The sequence below is a fragment of the Copadichromis virginalis genome, linkage group LG12 (assembly GCF_057382275.1).
Source record: "Copadichromis virginalis isolate Kocher_CV1m ecotype Utaka linkage group LG12, C_Virginalis_male_GT1.1, whole genome shotgun sequence".
NCBI lineage: Eukaryota > Metazoa > Chordata > Actinopteri > Cichliformes > Cichlidae > Copadichromis > Copadichromis virginalis.
Window position 1 is genome coordinate 13,795,705 of NC_140629.1, and position 27,916 is coordinate 13,823,620.

General features: G+C 40.7%; 2 protein-coding genes across 10 annotated transcripts in view; both read right to left on the reverse strand.

Annotated features, from left to right (window-relative positions):
* ep400 (E1A binding protein p400) overlaps window positions 1-11,965 on the reverse strand; it is a 27,908-nt gene extending 15,943 nt beyond the window's left edge. For 4 of the 6 annotated variants that reach the window (XM_085474806.1, XM_085474804.1, XM_085474803.1 and 1 more), the window contains exons 1-23: window positions 11,771-11,965; window positions 9,265-10,616; window positions 9,057-9,164; window positions 8,862-8,946; window positions 8,492-8,611; window positions 6,443-6,837; window positions 6,049-6,348; window positions 5,609-5,794; window positions 5,348-5,488; window positions 5,188-5,260; window positions 4,990-5,027; window positions 4,838-4,895; window positions 4,663-4,752; window positions 3,734-3,847; window positions 3,431-3,618; window positions 3,144-3,321; window positions 2,906-3,042; window positions 2,576-2,745; window positions 2,215-2,389; window positions 1,985-2,121; window positions 1,487-1,673; window positions 1,139-1,308; window positions 820-1,004 (exon numbers count right to left, since the gene is read on the reverse strand). In XM_085474806.1, the coding sequence (XP_085330932.1) occupies window positions 820-1,004; window positions 1,139-1,308; window positions 1,487-1,673; window positions 1,985-2,121; window positions 2,215-2,389; window positions 2,576-2,745; window positions 2,906-3,042; window positions 3,144-3,321; window positions 3,431-3,618; window positions 3,734-3,847; window positions 4,663-4,752; window positions 4,838-4,895; window positions 4,990-5,027; window positions 5,188-5,260; window positions 5,348-5,488; window positions 5,609-5,794; window positions 6,049-6,348; window positions 6,443-6,837; window positions 8,492-8,611; window positions 8,862-8,946; window positions 9,057-9,164; window positions 9,265-10,581 (4,552 nt within the window). In that variant the 5' untranslated portion in view covers window positions 10,582-10,616; window positions 11,771-11,965. The other 2 variants (XM_085474805.1, XM_085474807.1) reach the window with 2 other exon arrangements.
* A 1,757-nt stretch (window positions 11,966-13,722) lies between these two features.
* Window positions 13,723-27,858, reverse strand: ulk1a (unc-51 like autophagy activating kinase 1a). Of its 4 annotated transcripts, XM_085474812.1 has the most exons (28): window positions 27,357-27,858; window positions 27,164-27,256; window positions 27,039-27,080; window positions 25,684-25,716; window positions 25,529-25,565; window positions 24,173-24,346; window positions 23,992-24,065; window positions 23,795-23,896; window positions 22,512-22,570; window positions 21,099-21,181; window positions 20,959-21,009; window positions 20,775-20,863; window positions 20,503-20,659; window positions 20,331-20,391; window positions 20,156-20,245; window positions 19,161-19,274; window positions 18,931-19,061; window positions 18,361-18,455; window positions 17,970-18,091; window positions 17,609-17,724; window positions 17,177-17,302; window positions 16,774-16,797; window positions 16,658-16,683; window positions 16,369-16,544; window positions 16,160-16,278; window positions 15,140-15,297; window positions 14,874-15,009; window positions 13,723-14,757 (listed from the first exon to the last, which is right to left on the reverse strand). In XM_085474812.1, the coding sequence occupies exons 1-28, from the start codon at window positions 27,444-27,446 to the stop codon at window positions 14,702-14,704; spliced, it is 2,634 nt and encodes an 877-aa protein (XP_085330938.1). In that variant the 5' UTR covers window positions 27,447-27,858; the 3' UTR covers window positions 13,723-14,701. The 4 variants fall into 4 exon arrangements, with proteins under 4 accessions (XP_085330938.1, XP_085330937.1, XP_085330936.1 ...); XM_085474811.1 differs by having other exon boundaries at window positions 16,658-16,797; window positions 20,560-20,659; XM_085474810.1 differs by having other exon boundaries at window positions 16,658-16,797; window positions 17,970-18,088.
* Between the last annotated feature and the right edge of the window lie 58 nt (window positions 27,859-27,916).

Here is a 27,916-nt window from a genome sequence, read left to right on the forward strand (position 1 = left end):
AAACTTGTTTTTAAATATGAATGAAAAATATGTCAATGTATAATTGCATCTATTCATTGGTCTGAAATAACTGAAAAACTGAGATGACTATTGATCTGTGAATTTTGTGTACCACTATGGTAAAAGCTGGTGTGATGGGAAATGTGTGTGTTTAAACTGTCAGCTCAATCTGTGAAAGTGTAGTCAGTAACAGCCAAGTCTGCAATGTTTGACTTTTGCCTCCATCTCTTTATTGGACTTGTCTACCATTACTGTCATTGCATCCTCTGTTAAAATATAATGACTTTTCCTTAATCCTCAGTCGTCACTGAGGACAGAAACCAGTAGTGAGTGTTATATTCAGCCTTGCCATAAAGGTTGTGCTGATATCAGGGGAAAACAATATTGCCAACCCACCACTGCTGCATGGAAGTACAAATTTAAATATATGAAACCTTAAAGTAAAACTTTTCAGTCAAAGTATACCAAGTTGAAGGACAAGCATCTGACTTTTTCAAATAGCAGCACTGTGCATAAAATATGTGCAGGCAGTACAGTTCTTAATGAGCTTCAAACACTAATGTATGCCTCTAAGGCTACCTATTAATAGTTGTTAAACAGTACATTAGGCTCACTCAAAATCATGCAAAATAACACTGCACACATCACAAGCTTAAAACTAGTTTAGGCACATTATTTACAGGTGAAGAAAAAAAAAAACAATATGAGAGGTAAAAGGTACTATTTAAGTCTGAAGTGGACACCACCAGGAATCCTTTAGATAATGTAAGAATCTAATTTCCTGTCCTATACTGGATAGGGCCCCTGAAATGATCTTACCAGGAGCAGTGGCTGCAGTTGATGAAGTAGTGACCAGGGACTTGCCCCTGGTCTGGCCTGCCTGACTAATGGATGGAGAGGTGCCAGTAGCAGGAGAGCTCATTGGAGGACGCTGACCTGCTGCATTTGCAAAGGCGGCAAAGCGGCCCTCTGGTTTTGTGCCATACTGCACTGGCTGGAACAATCTAATCAGAGAAAAACAAATGCACAGGATTTAAATATGCCATAATACTGAGGTTATATTTTATTTTAAAACTTGTTAAGATCTTTACATAGAACATTTCATTCTATCTGAGCATTTGAAGATTATATCGCAGACCTCATTGGTTTTATTGGACATGGTTTGGGCCTTGGCGGGGGATCTGGATTGTTGTAGATCTCTTCTATGAGCTGCTGAGTAACCTTTAGTTTGGGTACTGCCTCTTCAGTCTGATACCGGGTCAGTCTGTTCTCATTATTGATCAGATCAAATATGGACAGGTTGGCAATCTATGGAGATAATAAATTAGGAATAGATAAAATATCAGAAGTGGAACAGTGTAGAGTCACTTTAAGATTAGTCATTATGCAAATTTGTCATGGATTGACTTTATATTACAGGTACTTACTGACTGCTCTTGGTACCATTAACATTAACAATGTTTGGCAGCGCTACTAAAACACTTACCTTACTCGAATCAGTCTGAATTGCTCCCAGCACCAGTGATGGCACGTTATATTCGAGAGAGGAGAAGAAATAGGAGCTACTGGACACTCTGGGTGCCACCAGCTCAGGATGGTTACAAACTCGCTGTAACTGCATCAAAACCTGCAGCACGCTGACAAAATGACCCGTTTTCAGTGCTTCCTGAGCTCTAGGGGAACACAGCCACATAGAAGAAATGATTATAGAAAACTGACATGTGCAAAACCTGTCTCCCTTGACACATTACAGTTTTCTCCAAAGAACAGACACAATATAATTATAAATTATAAAGTATCTTTTCTAACCAGAAAGATCAGGTTAATATAAATCTGATGTCCCATGGATGCATAATACACACTAATAGAAATGAAAAGAACTATCTAATTGCAGTTCATGATGTGCTATTTTTCCAAAACTTTATTATACCATAAACTGGGCTGTGTGTCAAAAGAAACTGTGAGAGAGGGGTAAATATTTTACCCTGATTGAGTGAGGATATCCTCATAAAGGCTCTTCTGCCTGTTCGACAGTCGGCATTTTAGGATGTGCTCGTACTTCTTGGGAAGCTGTTTCTCCACATCCCTTTTCGAGCGCCTCAGGATGAAAGGTTGAATCATCTACAGTTACGAGTAACAGGGTTTTCATATTTAATTTAAAGGAAAACACCACAGTAACACAGATTTATAGAAGAGTGCTGGTGGTATACCCACCCTGTGTAGGCGGATGACTAGCTTGTGGCAGTAATCCTGGTTCTGGTCTGTGCCCGCCTTAACAGGAAAATCAGAGTAAGGCCTGGTGATTCCTGGCAAAAGGAAGTGGATCATGGTCCACAGCTCCTTAAGAGTGTTCTGTAGAGGAGTGTTGATGAGGAGAATCCGTTGCTCACTAGAAAATGCACAGAAATATCTGTCATTCATTCTGAGCTGAGCAATTTTTTAACGATCCAGTAAAAAATTAGGGCAATTTCATAGAGACAGCCTTAAAGTTTCTCACATTGAATTTATCTCATCAGGCAATTCACCCAAAACAACATGCACATTGACTAGAAATAATAACATTTTAGAAGCTTACCTTCTGAGAGCAAAAACTGTTTCCCAATGTTTCTCCGTCATGTTTTTGATGAGCTGCACCTCATCCAGGACTAGGTGCCTCCACCTTCTCTTTAGAAAATGACTCTGGTCTTTCATCAGCAGCTTGTAGGATGTAACACATACATGGAAGCTGTTGGCTTCCCCCCACCACTGCAGATCAAAAACCATATACACCAGGTAACTTAAAAAACACTTTTTCTTCAGTTCACTTTAATTTTATTTATATAGCACTGAATCACAACAGTCACCTCAAAGCACTTTTTAATATTATATCAATGATATTTTTGTATTTAAATACACAAGAAATTACCCTTCTTTTAGACCGCCGTTCCCTTCTGTTGCCAAGGTACAAGAGGATCTTAAGGCCAGGACACCAACGCTTGAACTCCACCTCCCAACTTAACAACTTGCATGTTCTTACCACAACGAGATGGGGCCCCCAGATGCCTGTGGTGAAAACACAGTTGTCTTTATCCCAGTCAAAATTTATAAATACAGGAAAAAGGTTCAATATTGTAAAACAAAAAGAATACCAAACACCAACATACCCTCTTGCCCAGCCAAGTGGGCCATGTAAGCAACTGTCTGTACAGTCTTGCCAAGGCCCGTCTCATCAGCTAAGATGCCATTGAGGTGCTTCTTGTAAAGGCTGACAAGCCAGTCCACACCAATCTGCTGATACTCACGCAGAAACCCATGCAATAGAAAAGGAGCTGGGCTGCGGGTCTAGTAAAAAAAAGAGAGAATAAAAAAATTTGTTTGAAAAAACTACAAACCAAAACAAACATGTTCTTTTGTTTAAATGCGTGAATGTGAGTATCTGAATGTGTCTCACAGATGAAGTGGTTCTGAAGCTGCCCTTGGGCAGGATGAGCTCTGTGGCTGCAGCTACTTCGGCTATGTCTTTGCAGGGTTTCCCATCAGAGTCAGAGGAAGCGGCTTTGTCAGCACCGCGGTACTGGTCCACACTCAGAAGGGAGTCAATCAGCACAGCCTCCGGTGGACTGATAGCACATTCTATTTCTAGAAAATAAAAATTAAGTGGAGGTATGTTGGAATCTCATCATTCACAAATGGCCGGGAAAACCCCCCCCCAAAAAATTATCTGCACAGTTGAACTTTATAATTACAAACTTGCCTTCAGTCTCTTCCATTTCATCCTCATCACTGTGAGAACCAGGCTGTGGCCAATCAAAGGTGTCAGTATAGGCACCGGCATATTGCTTCATCAAAGCATCAAGGGGCATCTCAGCTGCAAGACGAACACAAAAACGTTTTTTTTAAAAATGAAACAAAGATAATTAATCTTCATAATTGCTGGTTTTAATTAACTAAGTAGCAAAAAACTCAAAAATTTATAATTCTGCGCGTTAGTAATTTAATCATCTATATAACTGCCAATGTATTTCAGCACCATCCTGTGGCCAATCAAGATCCACCATATACTGTTTCATCTTCTGAAATCAATTCAACTCATGCAAGAGGTGGAAAAATGATGAAAATTCAATACTATTACTATGGAGCTTCAGCAAGAGGTGATGCTTATCTGTAGAACTGGATGCATAATTTGTGAAAAGTGGAATATTAAATTAATAGTCTAATCATATTTGCCATATAATCACCTGACATAACTATCTCTTAGCCTGTAGACTACCTAAGCTGTTTCAAAATTTCTGTAACAGTTTATTGCCATGGTGGGTCAAACTTTAAATTCACCGATCTCTGTGCCGTCAATAAAACAAAACAGTCAGTTGTATTTTAAGAGGTAGGTATGCAGTTGTGGGTGGTTTATTATGTTTACGAGTTCTTCTAACCAACATTCTTAATTGAGGCACAGCCTGCACATGACATGTGTGTGGTGTTGTGTCTCAAAGCTCACAGTGGAGTTTATGAAATCACCTAGTCTCCAACAAGGCTTGTCCCTTTAAGCACCATTAGATTACACCAAAAATTAATTTAACTGAATAAACACAGCAGTAGCAAGACAATAACACACTAATAAATTTCTCTTCCTTTATCCTGAATCTGCAAATAGAGAATAGTACAGAGAAAGATTAAAGTAAGTACCATCTTTGGCAAGGTCAACCAACTCTGCTTTGTGGTCCGTTTCCCCTTCCATGTCCTCCTGTTCCTCGATGGTGCTCTCTTCATCTGTAACTAAAAGGAAAATCAGTCTTTATAAATCCTTGTTTTTTATTTACTCTGTTTTTAATCATATATACCTTGATTATTTGACACTTACTGTCTTCATCAACCAAGGACAAACTAGATTTTCTTTTTCTAACTGAAGTGGTCACCTGCTACAAAAGAAAACGTATAATTGTAAAACTATCTTAGACACGATATGTGCTTCTATATTATTATTATTAATTGGTATGCCAGTGCAGTACCTACCTCTTTATCAGCCTTCTCAGCTGCTGACTGACCGGATACTGTAAAGCAAATAAAACAAGTTTAATAGAAAAAGAACTGTCCCAGGCCAGATAACCTACCATGTGTTAGCTTGGAACAAGGAGCAACAGCAAGTAAAAGCTGATGATACAGAGCAAATGTTCTGTCTCTCATGTTCAGTACCTGCTCAATGGGACGTACCTTTGGCTTTTTGTAAGCCAAGTGCTTTGAGCCTCTTCTCATAAATTTCAAACTGGAGTTTGATTTCCACGACCTGATGGGGAAAGGGTTTCACTCAAAACAGATATTTGGCATCTTTATAAGTCCTGAAACCTTTATACATAAGAATAAACAAACACACCTGTTCAATGTTTGACCAGAAGAATTCCACCTCTCGGGCGATTGTGCTGGCAATGTGACGAAGATGAATTTCCCTTTCTTTCTTTGATCGCTCTTCACTTTTCTTCTGCTCTTGATGATAACGGGCACATGTGCGAACGAGCTGTGGCAGAGACACACAAGACACGAGTTTGTCTTTCTGACGGTTTCCTCCTTTTTGTTTTTGTGTCAATTTGTGATATACCCTTCTTTTCTTCAGTTAATTATTATACGTTTGTCATACCTTCTTAGCAGCAGCTTCCTTCCACCTCCTTTCCTGCGCAAAGTCAGCTGCCATCCACTGCATCTCCTCCAGGAGATAGTCCCAGTGGGACTTTGGACGTGAGGCTTCCACAAGCTTAGGGAGCCTACTGGCAGACCACTGGCCCTCCTTCCTTAACTCAGATATGCGCTGATGCACTTGACTCTCCTGGCAATCATTTGGTCCATTAGACTTTATATGTTGATAAGATTAAAACTTACTAAATACATTTATAACAATGCACAACAACGGAACATCAAAAAAATTAAAATAATGGACATCAACAGGAATTGTTGATGTGGAATATGACAAACTTGAAAAGAACAAAAAACATGCAATGACAACATTAAAAGGCACCAAATCTTTTCCAGGCAACGCTTTTAACCAACTGCTGACATCTGTATCCAAACTATGGTACTCACCAATTTGGCCTGTTCCACTTGCTTATCTTGAGAACCCTCCTGTGAAGGCTGCACGGCTGTGCTTTGACCAAAGCCACCTATTTTGACCGCTGATATGCCATTGGTTCCAGTCATTTTTGACTGGGTGCTTGGGTTGACGTTAGAACCAACAGGACGAAGAGGACTTGCAGTATGTGGGGTTGGAACAGAGTTGAGAGCAGAGAGCGGAGCAGGAGACACAGATGTCATTGATACCGAGTTGGTCATAATCCTCTGAACTGCCTGGTTTGACTCTGTTCCGGGGCGAGCAAGTGCTACTGTCTGTAGAGCAAAGAAAAAACACTGGTAATATCAAGTTTACAGTATCGTCTTTTAGTCAATTTGTATGGAGGCTGACCACGTCACACAAACTGACCGCTTGTCCGGACTGCAGAATGGCCTGGGATTGTTGCTGCTGGGGCTGCAACTGGAGATGAAGACCTGACTGCATCTGATGCTGCAGCTGGGCCTGGAGCTGTGTGTGGGGGTTCACTGTGGTCAGGACTGCGGCCCCTGCCTGCACCTTCACCTGTGCCTGCAGCTGACCCCCTGGCTGAGTTGGATTCTCTACTAACTGAGCCTGCTGGGAGAGTGTCATGGGCAAGCCTGTCATAGGAGGGGCACCTTGTGGCAACCTGCCAGGCAGCTGAGGAGGCGGAGTGTGCAGGCTGGCTGCATTCTGCACTGGAGGGCCTTTGGATGGGTCGTACTGTTGCTGGTTCTGCTTCTGTCCTGCGATCTGGACTGCTTGAGGAGTAGGCGGCATCCCGCCTGTATACATGGTAACCAAAGTATAGGATAAAAGAGTAGTATAGAAAGTGACACAGAGACAAATGGTAAAAAAAATGAGTTGTTAATGTTATTGTCCAATGTGCAGTTTTTTTGGTTTGTTTTTTTAAATAAATGCCTTTGTGTTCCTACAATACAGATTAATAGATGCCGTTAAGTGTTCGGCAGCTTTCCCTTAATATTCATTTGAGAGACCCCCTTATAGAAGTTATATATTTTGAGTCTAAAAGGTAGAATATAAAATTGTACTTTTAACTATTAAACATTTGTTTGAGTTTCAGCTATAAGAGCTCCTCAGAACCTTCTCTTAATGAACTACATGTACTGTACTTAACAGGAGTCTACGACTACCTGATGATCAGAGCAGAAACTAATGAAACTCATACAGCAAAATGATTACAGAGGAAATGAAATCAATATGAAAATCTACATGTCTCTCAAATAAAATACTACTTTGATTAATGCAAAACTAAAACCTTGCATTTCAAATGTTGAGAGAATGTGGTTAAAAAACATTCAAAATTACTCATGCAAGAAGAAAGGTTTTAGAAAGAAAAAAAATGTAACAAAGAAACATGAAAAAAAGAACTTCAAAAAACAAAGAGACAGGGAGAAGTAAGGGGAAAGAACTAAAGCAGACACTCACAAAAACACTGTATGTTTGGCATGCATGAAGCAATGTCATTCTAGCCGTAACCAAGGCATCTGGATGCCTCACATAGCGACAAAGCACAGAGGTGAGCAAAAGGACAGACATGGGGTCTTGCAGATAGCAGGCCTGAGCGGAGCTGTGCACACTAAAGCATCACCTGCCTTACCTCCCTGCACGTCACACCACCTTGCCTAGACGCCATCAACACCTGGCCCTGACACACCCACACCACCACAATCGCAAACACCTGTGCCGTGAACACAACTCCTCCAAATGATTCCCCTCCTACTTAGACTGAGGGAAAGAAGCCAAGTCAGAACAAAATGTCATGAAAAAACATGGAAGGAAATAAACTAAAAGTGGACATGAGATAAATAAAAAGTCTTGAAGACTGATGATTCTGAGTTCCTGTTGATGGCTCACGCAAAGACGGACAATTGAAGAGGGGCGTGTGAGGGAATGACGATGGGAAACCAAAGGGAAGCATGACATGTGGATTCATAAAATGGGAGATCAAGCAAAACCCATTGGAAAGTGAATTCATTCCCACAGGCTTCCCACTTTCTGTGATCCACCGCCAGATAAGATGAAAATCCATCAGCACGGGAAGGTCTTTCCAAATAAAGACGACAAACAGGAACAAACTTCAGAAAAGAAGAGATGGATGACGACAGGTGATCAATAGTTAAAACAAAAAAAGAAAATCATAAGACATGGCATCTTCCCATTGAGTGGCTATTCATTCTTCAGACTTGGATTGTCTTCTTCCCCATTTATCCTGACAGAGAGAGCTTAAGCCTGAACTTCCTGAGGACTGCTGAGAAATCCAGCAGATGGAAGATCTGTTTGTTGATGCTGCTTGGAGTTTGTTTGTAGAAGATGAATGTTGTGATTCCCTTTTTAACATCTCCTTAGTATGAGCAAAGGCCATAGGTCCAGCAGCATCGAACAGAACACAGAACGGCCTGGTAGAAGCACTCCTACCTTGCGCAGTTGGCATAAGCTGCTGGAGTGGAACGCCAGGTGATCCTAAAGGAGCTACACCAGGATGCTGGAAAATCAGCCCATGGCGACCAACGTCAATCCGGGGCCTCTTAGCCTGATCTGGGATTTAAAACACACAATACCCTCATAACGCAAAAAAAAGCACTCGGCACACAGCAATGACCTTCTGAAGACCGTACAGGTCACCTCTCCTTCCTCGGTTTAAGACTTCAACACAGAGCGCTAGTAGAGGATGCCAAATATCTAAAAGCAGAAGCAATTAGAGGGAGAAAAGAAAACAAACAGAAAACAAAGCAAACGGGGAGAAAACAAAGCAACATAAAACAGGAGTTTACGATCTTTGCCCTACCTGCCTGCACCATAGCCTGTTGCCTTTTAAATGCATCAATGTCTCCAGGGTTTGTAATGGTGCCAGAAGTAGCTCCTTGGTGTCCCTGCAAAAACAGCCTCTCATGAAATTAGTGAGATATTTTCAAGAGACTTTAAGGGCATTATAGATAATTTCATTAAAATAAATGTTTAAAATAAGTGCCTCCTCTATCACCTGAAACTGCTGTTGGGTAGAGAAAGCTGCAGAAACATTGGGAGGAAGCTGTGTTGCTATGGCAACTGGTGTCACTGCCTGGCCATCCTTTCCAGTAACAACCTTTACCTGAAAAAAGACACCAAATTGAAAGAGGAACAAAATTCAACAGAATGACAGGAAAGAAATACACATTTGATCTCAGACCAAGAGCCAGCTGATGTAATACCTCATCATTAATAACCTCAGACTGTTCTTCTTCCTCCTCTTCGTCTTCAAGGTCCAAGTCACTCTGTCTCAAGTAAGTATACAAGGGAACACAAGGCTTCTTCTTAAAAGCTAGATAGTCCATCATGTTCCCTTGGAGGTGCTGCAGGAAGAAAAGTTCAATCAGATATTCTTTGAACACTTCTTTCAGATTCTCCATCTTCTTGGTGTGGTGCTCCAAGCACTGTTTTCTCAGCTGAGCAATCTCTGGTGTGGAAGGAGCAATTTCCTCTAATTTCTTGGCAGCTTGCTTCTTTACAGTGCCCACAGTCATGCTGGTGGGTGCAAGAGAATTGCTGGGGATCCCTTGAGATGGACTGGTGAGGGATGGGCTAGAGGGTGGTATAGAGGAAGGTATACTGAATGATGTGGCTGTGGTTCCTACTCCAGAAACCACACCTTGTTGAGGCTTCTCAAATATCAAAGGGTTTCTAAGCTGTCCTTGAATGATACTGCTGATCTGGGGAGGTAGGTTTGAGGTGGTGATATGACCAGGGCTGCCCAGAGCTGAGTGAGTGGTGGCCACTGGACTTTGAGGTGCATGGTGGTGGATGGTGCCGCCAGTCTGTGAATGAGGCTGAGAAAGCCGTCGTTCCCTCACAGACCCTGGCGCTCCTGGAGAGGCCAGCTGTACCTGACCAGGTGTGGCTGGGGCAATCTGGGCCAGTCCTGTTCCCTCTTGGTAAACAAAGTGACCACTGCCTGATTGACTCCCTAAACTGATTTGCCTCACTAACATGCCAGCGTCAACAAAACGTGTCGGACTCTGTCCGTGCACACCCAATGCTGCTGCAGGAGCTGTTGGCCTCGTCACACCTTGCAGAGAGGCTGGACTATGCTGGGTAGGACTTTGAGGTTGAATGGGCTGGGGCACAGGTGAGGTGACCTGGATGTAGGAGGGTGGAGTATGCTCAAACCTCCACTGAGGTGTCGTATGCTGGAATCCTGGGGATGCGGGGTTCTGGATGGGAAGTGTGGTTAGGGTTATTTGTTGGTTAGCAGTAACCATCTGTCCCACATTTTGTAATGTTATGTTCATGTTCGGGCCAGCGGCTGGACTACGACTCATGATTATCTGATAATTGGGTGACTGAGGAGCTGAAGGACTGGCAGCAGAGGAAAAAGGGGTCACAGGTGATTGAGGATGGTTAACTGTAGCTTGCTGCTGTGTAGTTGCCATGGTCGGCTGCGACTGCTGCTCCTCTGTTTCTGACCCGCTGACAGACTTGGGTCTCTGAAGCGGTCGTTGCATATTCTGTGATCCACTTCCATGGTGCATTGCGTGATACGGTTACAATCTTTAAACACAATAATCTGTGAAAAGAACAAAGGAGAGTAAAAATGATTTTTATTTATTTTTACTTTTTAATGACTATATGTGATGCAGAAATAAAGTTTGCTCGTCATCTGGGAGGAAAATATCTGAAAATTAACCATAACATGTCAACATATCAACAACTTCATGTGAAATGACATAAATCAGGACCAAGGATTGTCTCTGTAATACCCATTTCCTGTGATAAACTGGAGACCCTGGTAGCAATAACCACGTAATGTCTTCCAGGGTTGCCGTTTTTCTTTTGTTTCACTGTGTCTAGTTATAAATAATCAGTCTTTTAGCTTCTCCATACACTATTTTTGAACATTTAACAAGCACACAAGTAATGACACAGACAAAAATCAGTCACTGCCATCAGTAAATCTTATCTCGAATGTCATTAAAGTTTGATATCGTGTGCAAGAAAGACATGGACTGTTACCTACATACACCCCTTAATTATTCAGGTGGAGGTCTTATCAGAGCATCTTTACCGACGTACAGCTTTTGTTTATTTTTTACATCTGTTTGCACCTACAGGTGAACGCCAGCTAGCATATACACATTGTCCTGTGGTAAAAACGATATGGCTTATTTGGTTTGATACTGATTCCGCCAAAGCTAACGACCATTTAAAACAAAGCTGATGTACCTTAACGGTACCGAGGTGTCGCCAACGTCGTTTGACAACGACGTCTTGATAACAGCGTTGAGAAATTTACGAGTTAGTGAAACCCAGTCGTTTCAACACCGTAAGAACAACATTACATTTACAACCAACATTTCCAGTCGACAGCCGTAGAGCAGTCGTTTCTTGATACGGTGTTATATTTACAGCGCTTGTTAACATGTTAGCTTCACCCGCCTACAATTTCTCCGGGGCGTAACGTTAGCTTAGGTTAGCTGCGATGAAAAATAATAAATGCAGGTATCGGAACAATCAGGTCTAGGTGAATGGATGATCCAAATATATATAAATAGAGTAATATGGAATGTAAAAATTAACCTGTAACATTTACAATAACACTGTGTATGGCTTTTGAGTAATTACAATAACCCGTGCTAGCCGATGCTATTGACTAGCTTGTTTTTGCTAACAGGCCAGCTACCAATGAATAAACACAGTTATTACTTCAACGGCGTTACTTACAGGGAATGGGGATTCTGTAGTAGTTTCGTAAATCCTAAGTCATATTTACAATAGGTCACATACTGCAACACGGGCTATTCTGCGAAAAATAAAATCTTGATATTGATAGCTGCTATTCACTGTTTTGAAGCTAAGTTAATTTCATTCAGCAACATGGCGACCGCGGCAGCCTGCTGTGTAACCCGGATCCCGTTCTGAATCCGAGGAAGCAAAAATATGACGTAATCTAAAATGGTGGGTTGCATGAGCGATTGTGACTCTAGATGAAAATGCGGTTGATAAAATCATTATAAGGTTGCTCGATTTTTACAAGCAAGCACTGACAGCTTGGTGTTTAAATATAACTCCTACAAAGGTACTGAATAAGATAAGATAAGATAAGATAACCTTTATTAGTCCCACACGTGGGAAATTTGTTTTGTCACAGCAGGAAGTGGACAGTGCAAAAGTTATGAGACAAAAATTAGAATACAATAAGAATAAATACAGTACACAACTGTACAGAATAGAATAAAATAAAATACTATATACAGTAGAATAAAATAAAATAAATATACAATAAGATAAAAATAGAATACAAATACAAATACTATATACAACTGAGTAAAAATACAACGATGACAGAAAGGATTATTGCACTTAGTATTATTGCATATGTATGGATGTGTGTGCTTGATCAGTTAAAGTCTTTATTATGGAGTCTGACAGCAGTGGGGAGGAAAGACCTGCGAAATCTCTCCGTCCCACACCGTGGGTGCCGCAGTCTCCCACTGAAGGAGCTGCTCAGTGCTGTCACAGTCTGCTGCATGGGGTGGGAGATGTTGTCCAGCAGGGATGACAGCTTAGCCGCCGTTCTCCTGTCACTCACCACCTCCACTGGGTCCAGAGGGCATCCTAGAACAGAGCTGGCCCTTCGGATCACCCTGTTCAGTCTCTTCCTGTCCCCGGCAGAGATGCTGCCGCCCCAGCAGACCACACCATAAAGATAGCAGAAGCCACAACAGAGTCATAGAAGGTCTTCAGGAGTGGGAATATTAAAGATGATAATGGAATTCTGACTTTGAGCTGTTTAATCTTTCGTCTTTTTCTTTTTATCATACAGATAATTTCGTTATAAATTCAAAATATATATTAAACCAAAATAATATACTGCAGTTTTGATGCTATACCAGGGAAAAATTCCCTATAATGTTACAAAACTGATGTTCCTCATCTAAGCTTTAATTCTGAAGATTTTTATGACCGCTTTATATCGGTAGCCCTGAATATTTAAATAATAATATAAGAAGAACAATGCTCTAATAAGAATATTAGCAATTTAATTTTGTTACTATCTGTCTCCAAAGATTTATTTAGTGATACACAGTGAGAGAAAGCACTAAAAACTTGTGATAAATACTTTATCAAAAACAAGTTTAAGGAAACCACTGCATAGGATCTACCCAGTGAAACAAGAACTGAGAACATTCAAAATGTATTCGTAGTATAAATGTGACTACTGTGGACTGGAAAATAAAAGCATGTCTCATCTCATTTTCCATACATAGAAGCAATGTTGTTTGATGTAATATTTTACAAGTCAAGACAATAAGACCTAGGTTTGTTGAATGCATATAATATGCAACGTAAATGATATCCTGGTATTATAAAATGTAATTACGTTTGTTGAATAGTTTGGGTTTTTTTTCTCTTTACTCTAGTGTGTCCTCTGTGCATGTTTGCTCATTATAACACTGAATAAATCTTGGCGGGTAAATAAATAAATAAAGCCTGGACGATTCATACATTCACAGCTTATTAGTTAACAAGAATATTATGTAGTAAAATTGTATACTTTAAGCTAAATCCTGATTATAAAGAAACTATAATTACTTATGGATTTGAATTAAACAGAAGCTTTGATAAAAGTCCACATTTGAGTAAGAACAATGAAATTGATTTCTACTGCAAACTGTCAGCGACTTTATAATAAATATTTATTTTGATCAAACACCATATAACAACTTATCTTGGCAACATTTGACAGGCAGTCTTAAAACAATACAAAAGGCATTTGGTAAACAGACTTCAAACAATTAGTTAAAATCACCTAGTGCCATGCACGGTTTGCAGATGGATTGAATGCAAACATACATCTCCAAATTCAAAATCAGCAAATCTCCAAATGTATAACACACACAAGAAAAAACCCCAAATATGCATAGATACACACGGGAAAAAAGTCACTTGAAGTACCTCATAGCTGAGTATATCACCCACCCAAGGGAGGGATTTTTGGATCATGTGTAAAACAAATCTCATTCAAATGTCAAAGAATACTTATTGCACTCCACACTATATGGCCATAAGACTGGCAGTCGTAAGGCAGTTATTGTGTATCAGGTTAGAACATACTTTCAATACATTCATATTCACTCTTCTGTTATAATGCAAAGACAGAAAAAAACAGGCACAGGTTTACAAGTATTGCTACACATTGGCAATATTTGGTCATCTCATTCAAACTCTTCAGAGTCCCGCAGGCTGGTGATTATTCACCAGACACATAACTCAAATGTTTCGAACACAGAAAACCACAAAGTAATCTTTGCTTCAAGTATAAAACACTTGCAATCATTTCTTAATTTAGCTCATCATTCTATGTGCAAAACACCAAAACACACTAACACGTACGGTTTGTAACAAAACAAATACTGAAAACGATGTACCTGATCATAGCTTTTAAACATTCATAACCCAACCTGTTTTTCAAGAACTTCCAGCCTTTTCGAACCTTTACTGTGCATTTACCTTTCAATTACAGATTGGGTGAAGAAATGAGAGGAGCAGATGCTCCAGTGGTCGTTTCCCTTAGGAGAGATCAAAGTGCAGACAGTGATGGCAGATGGATGAGGCAAGATAATGCAGTTGCTATTGATGCAGTCGTGGAGCTCATAAATACTGCTTTGTGTGCAGAGTTGAGAGCCGCCGCTCAATGCATTGCTTACCTAAAGAGATAAGGGAACAACTCAGTGACCACATGACAAATGCATGAATACAATGACTAATGTTAGCATTTAAAATTTCTCTGTAATGGGTTGTGTGTCACAGAGCTTCCACGTACATTTTTCTATGCCGTCAATGTCCCCTTGCTCTGTGAGGGTTCGGGACAGACCCTCCATGAGCACAAGGGCTTTATGGTAGCGCTGCACTGATGTGGTGCCATGGTGGAACATCTCATCTAAAGCCGCAGACTTTACCTGAATGGAGGGGGGAAAAAACAAGACACACATGCATATATTTAAAGAGCTAAGATAACGACTGATAGCATATACAGGACAGAGTCAATCTTGGAGTGAATATCAATATCCTCCTGTGAAATGAGCTGACCATGTGCACAGTGTGGTTGTAGATGAGCTTCTCTGCTGTGAGTGCATTGAAGTTGTCCATAAGTTTCTGCTTGTTAAGCAAGAAGGTCTGCAGCTGATCGCTGAGGGAGCGACAGTAGGTCACACAGTTCTTGTACAATTCATTCAGCTTTCTGATTACTGCAAAAAAAAACAACCCAAGAGAGCAGAGAAAATGACAGTGAGGCAGGAATATTCAGTCAGGTTTACTTTTTCAGTGGTAGCCACAAATATAGGGCATCCTGAGTAAACACCACAGACGATATAAAAGATGGATGTAGCCTCCATGACGTCGCCCACTATTTTGTGAAATCTAATTTTAAAGGGTCAGAATGGGCGTTTTCAATGTCACATGGTGGTTTTTGTTACTGGATGTGACAAATGAGGGGTGGATCTGAATGCGAATCTGCAGAGTCATAGGCCAGCATCTTCTCTACATACCCTGCATAACAATCATTCCTGAAACTTAGAACGATAAAAATTCACAAAATGGACTTAACGTTTTACTCGGGACGACCCATGAGAAGTGACTCTGGGTATAAACCCACGATTAAAGTGTTTACAGATGTCAGGAAAGAAGGCAATTTGGTTGCCGATGTCTATAGGAGCGGAAGCCCTTTTGAAATCATAGGGATTGCCCCCTGGTGGCCTTAAAGAGCATGCCAGTGTAAGGCTTTACTTTTCAGACTTAAAGATAAGTCCATCTTACATACTCTTTATGGTAATCACCTAAGTTTGCGCAGTCTGCAAGCAGAGAACTGGTTTTAACTGTGTAACAAAGACAGTCACAGTCTGGAGCTTTGAACCAAATATGTAAAATAATGTTGAAACACTTTGACCTACATGGTCATGTGATTTAAATTATGGGAGGTTCTGGATCATAGTTCAAGTTCCTTTTAAATTAAGTCAAGCTATTCTATTGGTAGCACCATTTCTGAAGAAATTCACACTATGAACGTTTACCTTTACCTTACAAATCTACAGAAGGGAATGTTGGTCTCACCTTGTTTGACTGTAGCAGATGGAAACAGCTCGCCTTTCTTGACATTTTCTTTAGCGCTGCGCAGAGCTGATGACAGAAACTCTTCAGCCTTCATGTACAGCACCAATTGCTCTGCATAGCTGGAACATTACATAGAAGTTTTAAGATTTTCTTTTTTTATTAAACAAAGAGAGCTACTCCACGTGTGGAGAAACTGTAATGCCTCTTACCTCCATTCTCTACTTAGAAGGCTGATCTGATCAGCCACCAAGCTCTGATCCAGGAAGGAAACGTCGGGACTGCTGATGGGCTCGAGCCCTGGGTCCTTAGAGGAAGCCAGTTCCATGACACACTGGACGAAAGCCAAAGTGAAGCGCAAGTCAGTCAGAGCATCGGTGTGAGCCTCCTGTGAAAAGAGCACATAAAATATTCTCAATGTGGAAACCTTTCATGTGGAACCCGCAAATGTAAATTACTGACGATGCTGGAGTATTCACCACTATCGGCATTTGACTGTACCTCCATTAATGTGTCTTCAGGGAGCTCTGGAGGATGAAAAATCAGGCCGCTGGGTGGAATAACATTCATTGTTTCAGTGTCACTGTGCCTACGGTTTCTTCGTTGAAGATGCCAACCTGAGTTTAAGTAGCTGGGAGTGTCTGTATTTAAAAACAAAAGGCAAAGTTAGCTTAACCACATACAGCTGATACATAATTCATGAATATGTAAATGGATTTAACTGATAACACATTGTAGCTTTAAAAAAAAAGATGGAAAATATAAACACTTAACAAATGGAAAATGACCTGAAATATTAGTTTTCCTTGGTTAATCACAACAATTTTCTTTTAAAGTTAAGAGTCTCAGTGACATCCAAACTCAAAAAGCAGCACATTATAATCAGATTAAGCGGTTATATCGTAAGCATGCTGAAATTAAGAGACTTATTTAAACTTTCCTATAAGCAAAACTAAAATGACAGTTCAAAATAAAAGCCCTCAGTAGAAAGTTAGTAGTGAGGGAAGTCAGGACACCTACCTGAGAACCTCCTCATTAACATGGTATCAGGAGGAGAGTTTCCACTGGTTGGAGAGCCCATAGAGAAAATCACAGGAACTGGGCTGTCTGAGCACTGGAAAACTCCATGACAGCCAGCAGGGGGTGCTGTAGGAACAAGTAAGAAGAGTCAGATGGCTGCTACCCCATTGGTAAGGTAGCCTAGATGAACTGAAGTAAAGTAATGCAGTGGTCATGGTGACTAAATTAGATACTTCACAAAGGTCTCTTTGTGCCTACTGCATGTACCAAACATGTGTCACCTTCCCCTACATGTGCGGTGATTTTGTAAAACCTTCTTCTGCATCACTTTAAGTCAGTGGTTTTATGAATGGACTCGTTCGTACTGAAAACAGACGCTGTCCCTTTAGAAGTCATTTGACTGGTTTTACTTTTAGCATGTTGCACTGATACCTGTTATCTCCATGCTTTTCTCACTGCTGAGGCTCTCGTCTTTCCCTTCTTCAAAGAGCGGAGCTCCGAGGGCCGCCTTCAGTAGCATGTCAGATAACCTTCCCGTGCTCACTGATCTGCACATGTAATATATCCACAGACACCCTTGTGAGCATTTAATAATTAATCAACCAGCATATGTTTGACTGTGTGTTATCTCTTAGTAGCAGGCTCCCATAATCTTAATTAGACTTGCAATATTAGCTTGTAATTTTCCAGAATGCTAAAATATTGTCAAAAATTCATAATGATTTAACCATTTCTTTCTTTCTTTATTTCAACCATTTATAACAACAGTGTGGAAGTATTACACTGCTCATACCTTTTTAAAGGGCCCTTTTTAATTGCTGCTTTACGGCTGAGGTTGGCCTGGGAAGTGGGGCCAAGGGATTGCAGGTTTGGGACTGTCCTGGTTCTGTTTGGCATTCTTGGCTGAACCTGCTGCTGAAAAGGAAATTGAACTGTTGAAACATCCTTCCCTCTGTGCCCATTTATATCTTCTATTATCCGCTGACACCATAGGAAGTGTAAAAATTTGCTGTTTTAAAGAGATGTGGAAGGAAATCACCCCGGTTTTTGCAGTGTGTGCATTGCAAAACAATTTCTAATGTCACAGACAGAATGGCAGAGTAGAGTGGATGACTTAATATTAACTATAAAATGTTTATTATTATTAAGTCAACACTGTGTCTGTATGGCATGTTGAAGCTGACCTTGGGCCTGTCCTGCATGTCAGGAGAAGCAACGAGGAGCCCAGTTCTTGTGCTGAGTGGGAGAGTCTGCTCTGACGTCTTTGGGCTTGTTCCCACTGGAGAACAGAAAATTATATATATAAAACAACTGTTTTAAAGAGCACATGATATTTGTAAACACATTCGTTGACTGTAGGAGTTTAGAATAAAAAACACAGATGAGTGAGAGCAAAAGGAGCTACAGAGAAAATAAAATACTGACAGTTTACCTCAAAACAAATTTAAAAATCCACAAAAAAAATGTTTGTGTGAGATGGTGAAATTGAGAGTGTGTGTATTGCTGTTGGAAGGTTACAGTGGAATAGGTCTGCTTAACAAAAGCCCCTTTCAGACATTAAAAAAAGGCCACATAAACATCGGTCTCTGATAATAATTAACTATTTTTTTAACCTTCTTCTGTGTGCATTTCCAATGTCCAGTCAACTGTGTATATGAAAGTTGACTGGGATCAATTTAAAATTATGTATTTGTGTATGACACATACAGATGAATGCCTTCATAGGTAATACAGAAGCCAACTGATCTAGTTACCTGGCGGGGAAGACTGTTTAGGTTGGCTCCCTCCAGAGTTGAAGGTAAAGACTGGACTGGGAGATCCACATTCTTCATACTGTGGTGGGCTTTCACTGCTGCTGGGGCTGCTGGGACAGTATAACGTGACCCTGAATGAGATGAGACATTGTTAGACAAAGGAAACAGAGAACGCATAAGAGTAAGACTCTGAGGTGGGGTTGGTGCACAGATAAGATGGATGGACATGCCTGGTGGAGCCATGAGAGCCGACACACTGCATACGCTGGTAGTTTTGGATCTGAGTTGGGACAGGAATGGGAACAGACGGGCTGAAGTTACTGCCAAGTGTTTCAGCTGGTTTGCTGCGTGGTTAAAAGGGGAAACACAGAAGAGTGGGCAGCTGATTTTATAAAGCAGTTATAAACAGCAGTGGAACTAGTCTGTCAAACAAAATAAAGTCTGTTCCTTCCAACATATGTTCCAAGTATTTAATTCCTTTGCAACTCCAATCTGGAAAGTTTATCATATTATTGTTTTGTAATATGTCCGGATTGTTCCAGATAGGTGTACGTTTGCATGGGATTAATGAAGACTCTGTCATTTTTAGAAACTCCCACCATGCTGTCAGAGAAGAGCTGATGTTGATGCTTTTAAAGCATTCATGTCGTTTGATGTTTGAGCTGATAAATGGTAGGTCTGAAATTTCTAGGTTATTACATAGTGCCTGTTCTACATCTATCCAAGGTTCATCTAAGAGGGTGTGTTTAAACCATCTAGAGATGAACTGAAGCCTGTGGGCTAAAAAATAGTGATTAAAGTTAGGCAGATCTAATCCTCCTTTATCCTTGGTCCTTTGTAGTGTTTTTAAGCTGATACGTGGGGGTTTATCTTTCCAAAGGAATTTAGAAATATACGAGTCTAGAGATCTGAACCAATCTTGTGATGGCTTATTTGGGATCATTGAAAATAAATAGTTTATTTTTGGCAAGACCATCATTTTTATAGCGGCGACCCTTCCCATGAGTGATATGGGTAAAGATTTCCATCTAGCCAGGTTGCCTTCTACTGTCTTTAAAAGTGGGATGTGGTTTAATTTTAGCTCTATAACATGTTCTATATACTGTGAATATAAATACTGTTTGATCTAGCTGCACGTTCAATTTAATTATCCATATCGGACCTCTTTTATCCTCCACGAGCTGAACTCTAAAATTGGCTTTCTGACAGTCTGGCTTTCTCTTACCTAACAGGCTTGGGGGGAGAGCGCAGCATAGGAGAGCGTGGGGGTGTCTTTCCAGTGAGTCTAGCGCCCCTTTCGGCCAGTGGGGAGCTCCTATACAAACACATTTAAAAATTACATAAAATAATAAAACTTAACTGAACCCATACAGTGTTCAGGCCATGAAGGGAACACTCACCCACGGTCTTTAAGGGAACTTTCTGGGGGTGACCCAACCTTTACTTCACATATATGTTCACCTGTAAAGCAGCACAACAGGAGCAGTCAGTCTTTTTGTGCTAATGTCAAAAAAATAATGCACTAAAACATCCTGATAAATCCGATGTGCTCCTGATGCTCAGAGGTCTTACTGGGAAACTGGGCAGGCACCAAGACATAATCTTCTGTGAGAGATTGGATATATCTACCATCTTGATTAGCTGTTTCTTTCTGCAGGAAACCAGGCTTGTCCTGCACAGGGGTGTAAGGCAGCTTGGGCTGAGGTTGGTGCATCTCTCCATCGGAATGCTGACAGAGTGAAGATAAAACACAGATGTAACGAAAACTAATATTAATTATGGATTTCACAGTATGACCAATTGGTTTCAGGTCACTTCACTTCATGAGAAAACTTTGTGCATACTTGAGGCGAGGCCAGCTGAGATGTGGAGGAGCTGCTAGAGGAGCTGCCGGAGCCAGAACTGGGGTAGGAGTGCACGGGGACTGATGAGCCTGTGACAAAAAATAGAGTAAAGCACTTGTGTTACGACCTCAGCTATAACGGCGTCACTGATACTAAGCTGTCCTCACAACAACGCGACACTTACATTTCTTTGTTGATGAGCTTGTTTCCAAAAAGGGATGGTTAAAAAATTCCTCTGAAAAAGAAAAGATAAAGACATAAGAAAAACACTTTGAATTCAATTATTAAATCATGTTTTTTACTAATAAAAAGGGGCAGACTTACCAAAGCTGATCCGATCTTTATGATTCCTCTGTAGAAGCCCCAACAGCAGGTGTTTTAGGTTATCAGAGGTCTCCTTTGGGATGCTGGCAAAATACAACAGCTTTCTATTAAAACTTGCATGTGTAAGAACACAGCTAATAATACAAATCCCAGGAGAACAAATTGTTAAAGGTTATCACTATTTAATCATTCTAATCATTTTAATTACAAAATAAGATGTAGGGAGAGGAGAAAGTATGGGACCATTATTATGTAGCTTTTTACACTGTATTATAGCCTTTATTTAGATCATGCTAATATTTTGACTTCATGTTCAAGTTTGTTCACTGAGTTATTTTGTGGATATTTATGGCTTTAAGAAACAGACTGCTTCAGACGTTCCATACCGTGAACTCTAAAATATGAAATCTTAATCTAATTTATGGCTTCAGTACAAGACCTTGAGGTGTCATGACACTCCAGGCAGTCAGCCATAGTGTATGTGTAAGTGCTGACCTACAGTATGTGGGTAGTATGGAAAGCAATAGCCATACAGACCAGTAGCTGGCACTTTAGGGCAGGATATATATAGAGCCAAAGGAAAACTACAAACTATTCCCTCACACACACACACACACACACACACACACACACACACACACACACACACACACACACACACACACAGGCAGAGCCTTTCTCATCTCCCGGCTTAATCACTGAAAAAGATAAGCATGGCTCCAAGCCACACACAGGCAGGCAAAGTACACCATGAAAGCAGTGGGCAAACAATCCATAAGTCCCTCTGAACACTTTCCAAGTCCAAATTCTGAACATCAGAGAAGCTGTGTTCAAAACGACTGCAAATAGCCACGAGGCCTAGCTGCAAAGGCCTCTGTAATCACTGATAACAAAGCCAAGGCAGAATTGTTTATAGAGAATTAAATCCTTCACAGGAAGAAGGATTTCTCTATATTTCCACACTGTTGTTTGTAACTCTAAAATATGAATTGTGTGAGAGTTGCTGATGGAGAATGTTGTTGATGATCGTTCCCGTCAGGTGTCCAGATGGGTTCTTCCACAACAGCACTATTCTTAGAAGTGTTGTGCGACTTATTTACTCAGAGCTAATTATATATGTGTGTGCATGTGTCCAAATATACATCAAACATCATTCACACTATCAGCATCCAGGGTAGATTTCTTAGTAATGCCAGTTTATGTCGCTTTTTTCTACCGTCTTCCTCTGTTTGTTATGCATGTTGCTTTGTTCCAGGCTCATCTTTAAATGTTTTCAACTCAGTCTTTTTTTCCATTTGGGGAAACAATTAAGTTTTGTAATGTTTTGCATTGGTGCTAGAAATATATACCTGCAGGGTAATGTCTAAAAATGTTCGGGGCTGGAGTGCTTGGGTGAAAGCTGTTCGTACTCACTTGGGGAACAGGTTCCTGTTACTTTCATAGAAGAGACGAAGCTCATGTGGTGTGCTGGCCTGTATACAAAAGACACAGAGACGAGAGTAAGACTTGGAGATGACCACCCACAGACTATAACAATGCAAATGAATGAGTCTGGACTTTACAAACAAGCATTTGAATAACCGATCTTCTGGCCTAAAGCTTTACGAATGTAAATTTTGATCTCTCTCCACTGCTTTTTTCTCTTCTCCATCCCCTCACCCCATAACCCAAGCCTAGGTCTGCTGGAGGGCTCTTGACATCATAATGGAGTTCTTTCTTCCCACTGTCACCAAGCAGTTGCTGATAAAGGATTGTCTGATTGTTGTGGTTTTTCTTTCTAATACTGTGAGGTCTTTGTCTTATAAAATAAAGCACCTTCAGGTGACTGTTGTCGTTATTTGTCACTATATAAAAGCATTTGAACTGAATGAACTGTTGTGTAATGGTCCATATAGCCCAAGCATAAACACAATCAGGTTTCCAGAAAGGCGAAAGTGTAATGAATGCTTGCCAGCTAAACCAAATAAACATCACTCTCAGAGACATCAGCAGCAGCGCCTCACCTTTCGCTAACCTTTGGACTTAACTCACTGACCTGCCAGGCAGAAATAAAAGGCAACCTTCCCTCTCATTGCTAGAGGAAATAAACTGCAATATAAATAACCTCAAGAGATGTAACGGACAAAAGGGCCAAACACAATGTTTTTCTGTCTACACAGGGACAGAAGGGGCAACTTTAGCACAAAATACTCAACCAATGAGGAGGTAAAACTATTGGCATGTGTCTATATATGTGTGAATCACAGCTGAGGCAGCTTGCAAATAGCAGTGCAACAGTGGCATCTGAGCAGACACGTGAAGAGGGGAAAGTAATAGCTGGGGTTGTGAAACAGCATTTACTCTGGGTTCACAGAAATGGCTCACAGTAATTTCCAGCTGCCTCTCTCATCATCCCATCTTAGGTAAACAAGGCTCATTTCTAACAAGGCGCTCCAACGTTTTCCAGCTAACAACACAGAAGATGTGGAAAAGTATCACCCAGCAGGCAGTGTCGCGAATCATGTTTTTCCATTTTTAATGTTATGAACAAGATGCATCATGTTACACTTTGACATCAGTTAGTTTGTCCTTTGTGTGAACTGAGGCAAAACAATTGCATGACTGCTTGTGATTATGCAAGGGACCTTAGCAAGTCTTTGTTAGTATTGGTTCACATGGTTTTTTTTTCGTTTTTTTTTTTTTTAAGTGCTACTCACATAAAATGGTGCTTTTCCAGTCAGAGACTGGTACACGATGGTACCGATGCTCCACAGATCAGCTTTGGCATTATAGTTCCTGGACATGATGACCTCGGGAGCCTGTGGCCGAAAAAACACCCCAAAACAGCTTAGAGGCACGGTTCCATCACACCTGCTTGGCACAGGATACCAGAGTGAACTACTTTAATGCTTACCATATACATGGGAGAGCCACACAGCGTGGCTGCCATGGTGTTTGTCTGGAGATGACGCGCAAACCCAAAGTCAGCTGGAGGGTGAGAGAAACAGGTGGCAGTGTTTTCCTTTTAAATCTATATGAACACATTTTTATTTTACATTTAGACCATCTAATGCAATGCTGGTGTAAGTCATTACCTAACTTAAAGGTGGTATTGATGGAACTGGACCTGCGCCCCTCTGGATGGCAGAGCAAAATGTTCTGGGGTTTGAGGTCTCTGTGGACGATGCCTTTGCTATGTAGGACCTTCATGGCCCGTGATATCTGCTGCAGGAATACATGGATGGTGTCTTCACTCAGAGTGCCTTTAGCTGTCGATACAGAAAGGGAAAAAGAAATTCAGCCTGATGGAAGATTTATTATGCTGGATAAAAAGAAAAGGCATTAGCTTACTTATGTGAGACTTTTTTTTTTTTTTTTTTTTTAAAGAAAGCTCAAAATATGAAAATACACTAGGAAAGCAAAGCCAAGCATAGAAATGCTGCAGCTACCAGCAGATATCTGGAGGAATATCTGACATGTACATACTGTAAGGACTGCGATATAAATATATACTTTGTTTGCTATCACATGTTCACCGTAACTTATTTATGGTGTAACGTGTCAGCGTCAATGCTGCTATGCCTCACGGAGGAAGATTTTATTCATAATGCCTCAATTAGAAATTAAAGTCAAGGCTGTCTGACACACTAGCTCCCCCCACAAATTCCACCACCACCACCTACTGCTGCACCAAACACCCCCCTCCCTCGCAGTGCATCAGCACCCCATAGCCGTCTTGTTTTCCACCAGAGGACAGAGCATAAGGGAGTGACAGATGGGTGAGGTCATGTGGGAGCAGCGAGAACGTTGCCAAATGTGCCCGAGTGCTGCGCTGCAAATAGCTGTATGTGTCTCCTTGGTAGAGACACAGAATTGGCAGCTCTAGCCTTTAAGGACCGCTGGCACTGGGGCCGTATTAGACCGACACTCCACACCAGCGGGGCAAACCTAGCCCCAGGAAAAATTAACTCCATGTGTCATCATTATTTGAAACACGGCTTGAAACTTGAAGTAGGGGAATTTCCAAGTGAGAGAAGTTTTATTTAATGTTGTACTGTAAAAAAAAAAAAAGAAAAAAGGTGGGGGTTTATTTTTAGGCTGCTCATTTTGCTCTGTTTTTTCACGCTGTAGGCAAACACTGGAGAGAAACTTTAGGTCAACAGGTTTTTATCTAGGTTAAGTACTTGGTAGTATTCATGATAATTCACAGAATGAACTTTAAACCTGACTTCTTAGGTCACACTGCCCTGTTAGAATCCTATTAGTCCCTCAAAACACTACAAAAAAGCTGAGCTAAGCCCCTTAAAAGCCAGACCAGTACGACATGTTAACAAGCACCCCAATGCAATGGAAAGATAAGGTGTGAATGTCCTGTTTTTCTTTTGTGCTTTTGCAAAAACTGTGCAGCACAGATTCTGAGCTTTAAGCCATTTGTTTTGCAGCAAACTTACAATGAAGATACTCTGCCAGGTCACCTCCATTGCAATACTGAAAAGACAAGAAAGACAAGCGTCAGCTCGGCTGACAATGCTGCCCAAGTAGAGGATGAGATTTGCATTTTCCCATGAAAACAAGACCAACCATTAGCATTTCAAACACAACTCACCTCCATAACAAGATACACGCATCCCCCAGTCTCCTGTTAATACAAGCAGATAATATGCAAATCATTCACAATGAAGCTACATGCAGTATTATTAAGCACTGGCTACATGATAGCTAAAAAAAAAACAGAGCTGAAGTTTGAGTCAGTAAAGTCACAAATATTTAAACTGCTTAAATACAACACTGGCATTGTAAACATTGGATTAGAAGTTCAGGCCACAATGAGTTACATCAGCTGATTTGTAAGACTCTTTTGGCCCATCAGCAGCAGCTTCTAGAAACTCATCTTTGATGCAGGGAAACCCGATCCTGTCAATACCACTGAAAAAGCTAACGAGGTAATATGAAGTGGAGCGAGAGATGTTCAGCAAGCCAGGTCCATTTGACTGTAATGGAAAGTAACAAGTGGGAAATCAAGTTGCGTCTTGCTTTTATTACACCAGGTTAAAGCTGATGAGCTCTCTGTGTGCCGTACTGAAACCTTAGAACTGTTTACCACTCGCACTTGCACTATTGCATAAAATACCTCAAGGCTATTATGGTGCAATGTGGTTTTCAGTTTTAAAACCTCATTACACTACAGGAAAAATACAGGATTAAAATGATTTATATATATATATATATATATATATATATATATATATATATATATATATATATATATATATATATATATATATATATAAAACCACCATTACCAACAACAACCACAGAGAAGAGCCATAATAAAGCTAGTGGTGGTGTAATGTGTCTGGTTATAACAGATACCAGGGGTTTAGATTGCACAGATGCCAGGTAAATTACACACATTAATGCCTGCGTAAGCTTCTGCCATCACCCCTGAAATCTCCCCGTGTAACCTGCAGTCATTTTTCTTGTGTGTGGGTGTTTCTCAGGTTGTGTGTTTTATAAGCCATTGTCTCACTGGCTGCAGTCTGCCATCTGTCAGAAATAGATCACCTCACCCATGTCTGCCTGCCTGGCTATCAGAGTGTCAGTAAGTTGAGAAGAGGAAAGCGCACACTCAGGTAAATTAATGTTCTCTGCTAGAGTCATCTGCTAAGCTAAAAGCCTTTTGGGTTCTAGCAGTTAGCCCCAGAAGCAAATCCAAAATTTAGCGCTATACATCACAAGTGAACATCAATCACGCGGTTACTTTTATGCATTTTATATAATAATTTATTTGTGATGGAGGAACCTTAAAACTTTCAGATCAAGCTCTGGGCTTGGCTGTGTAACTGGTTGCCAGTGTTACAGCAACATTTGCATCATGTGGCAGCAAAGTCAACAGTACAGCATGTCTGTGTGTTTTGTTGTGCATGTGCTGTGAAGAAGAGGATGGGGGAGCAACCTTACCTGATAGTCAAGTAGTCGAACAATGTTCTCATGTTTCAGCTCCTAGCAGAGGTGTGGGGAAAAAACATATTTGTCAAAGGTATTCTTGGAGACATGCCACAGCACCATCTTAAATAAATACATACCTTTAATATTTTGATTTCTTTGGCAAGCAAACACTGAGACTTGCCAAGGTTTTTCTTGTTTATGCACTTCACGGCAACTTCCCAATCACGTTTCTTGGAAGGTAAACAAAGGGAGTACATAAACACAACAACACAACCTATTCATCTCCAGAGATCCGCATAAATCAAAATTAACATCAGATATGAAAGTTACCTCTTTATGTCTGCCTTTGAACACAACTGCAAATGCGCCATGACCAATCAGGTCTTTCCTGCTGAACTCAAACTTCCCAATAGACTCCATGGATATTACAAAAATGTGTTAAAATATCCGATAGTGTTTAAGTGGTTGATTTTCCAAATGAAACAAACGCGCGGTCCCACGGCAGTTTTCTCCTGCTAGCAAATCCCATACCACTGATGAAAAACACCGTCATGGCACGAAGCAAGCTTTGTGTTCATAGCAAATGTCGATAAAAAAACATAAAAAAGTTTCGACAAGCAAAAAAAGTTGAAATAACCTCGTCGTAAACAGTATGTAAACAAAATATTAGCAGCACACTGTGCTTATTTAACGAGGTTAACTAGTCCATGTCGCTTTGCTAGAACCGGTAAACGTTCAAATGACCGCTCGTCAACACAGTTAGTGTCCACACGACTATGTTTAAACTTTGTTGTATTCCTCCTCACCTTTCTACCCATCTACCCAGGGGTTATTCACGTCTTTTGGTGAGCATGCGCAAACAGGCAGGCAGCTGTTTCATGGTGTCGCCT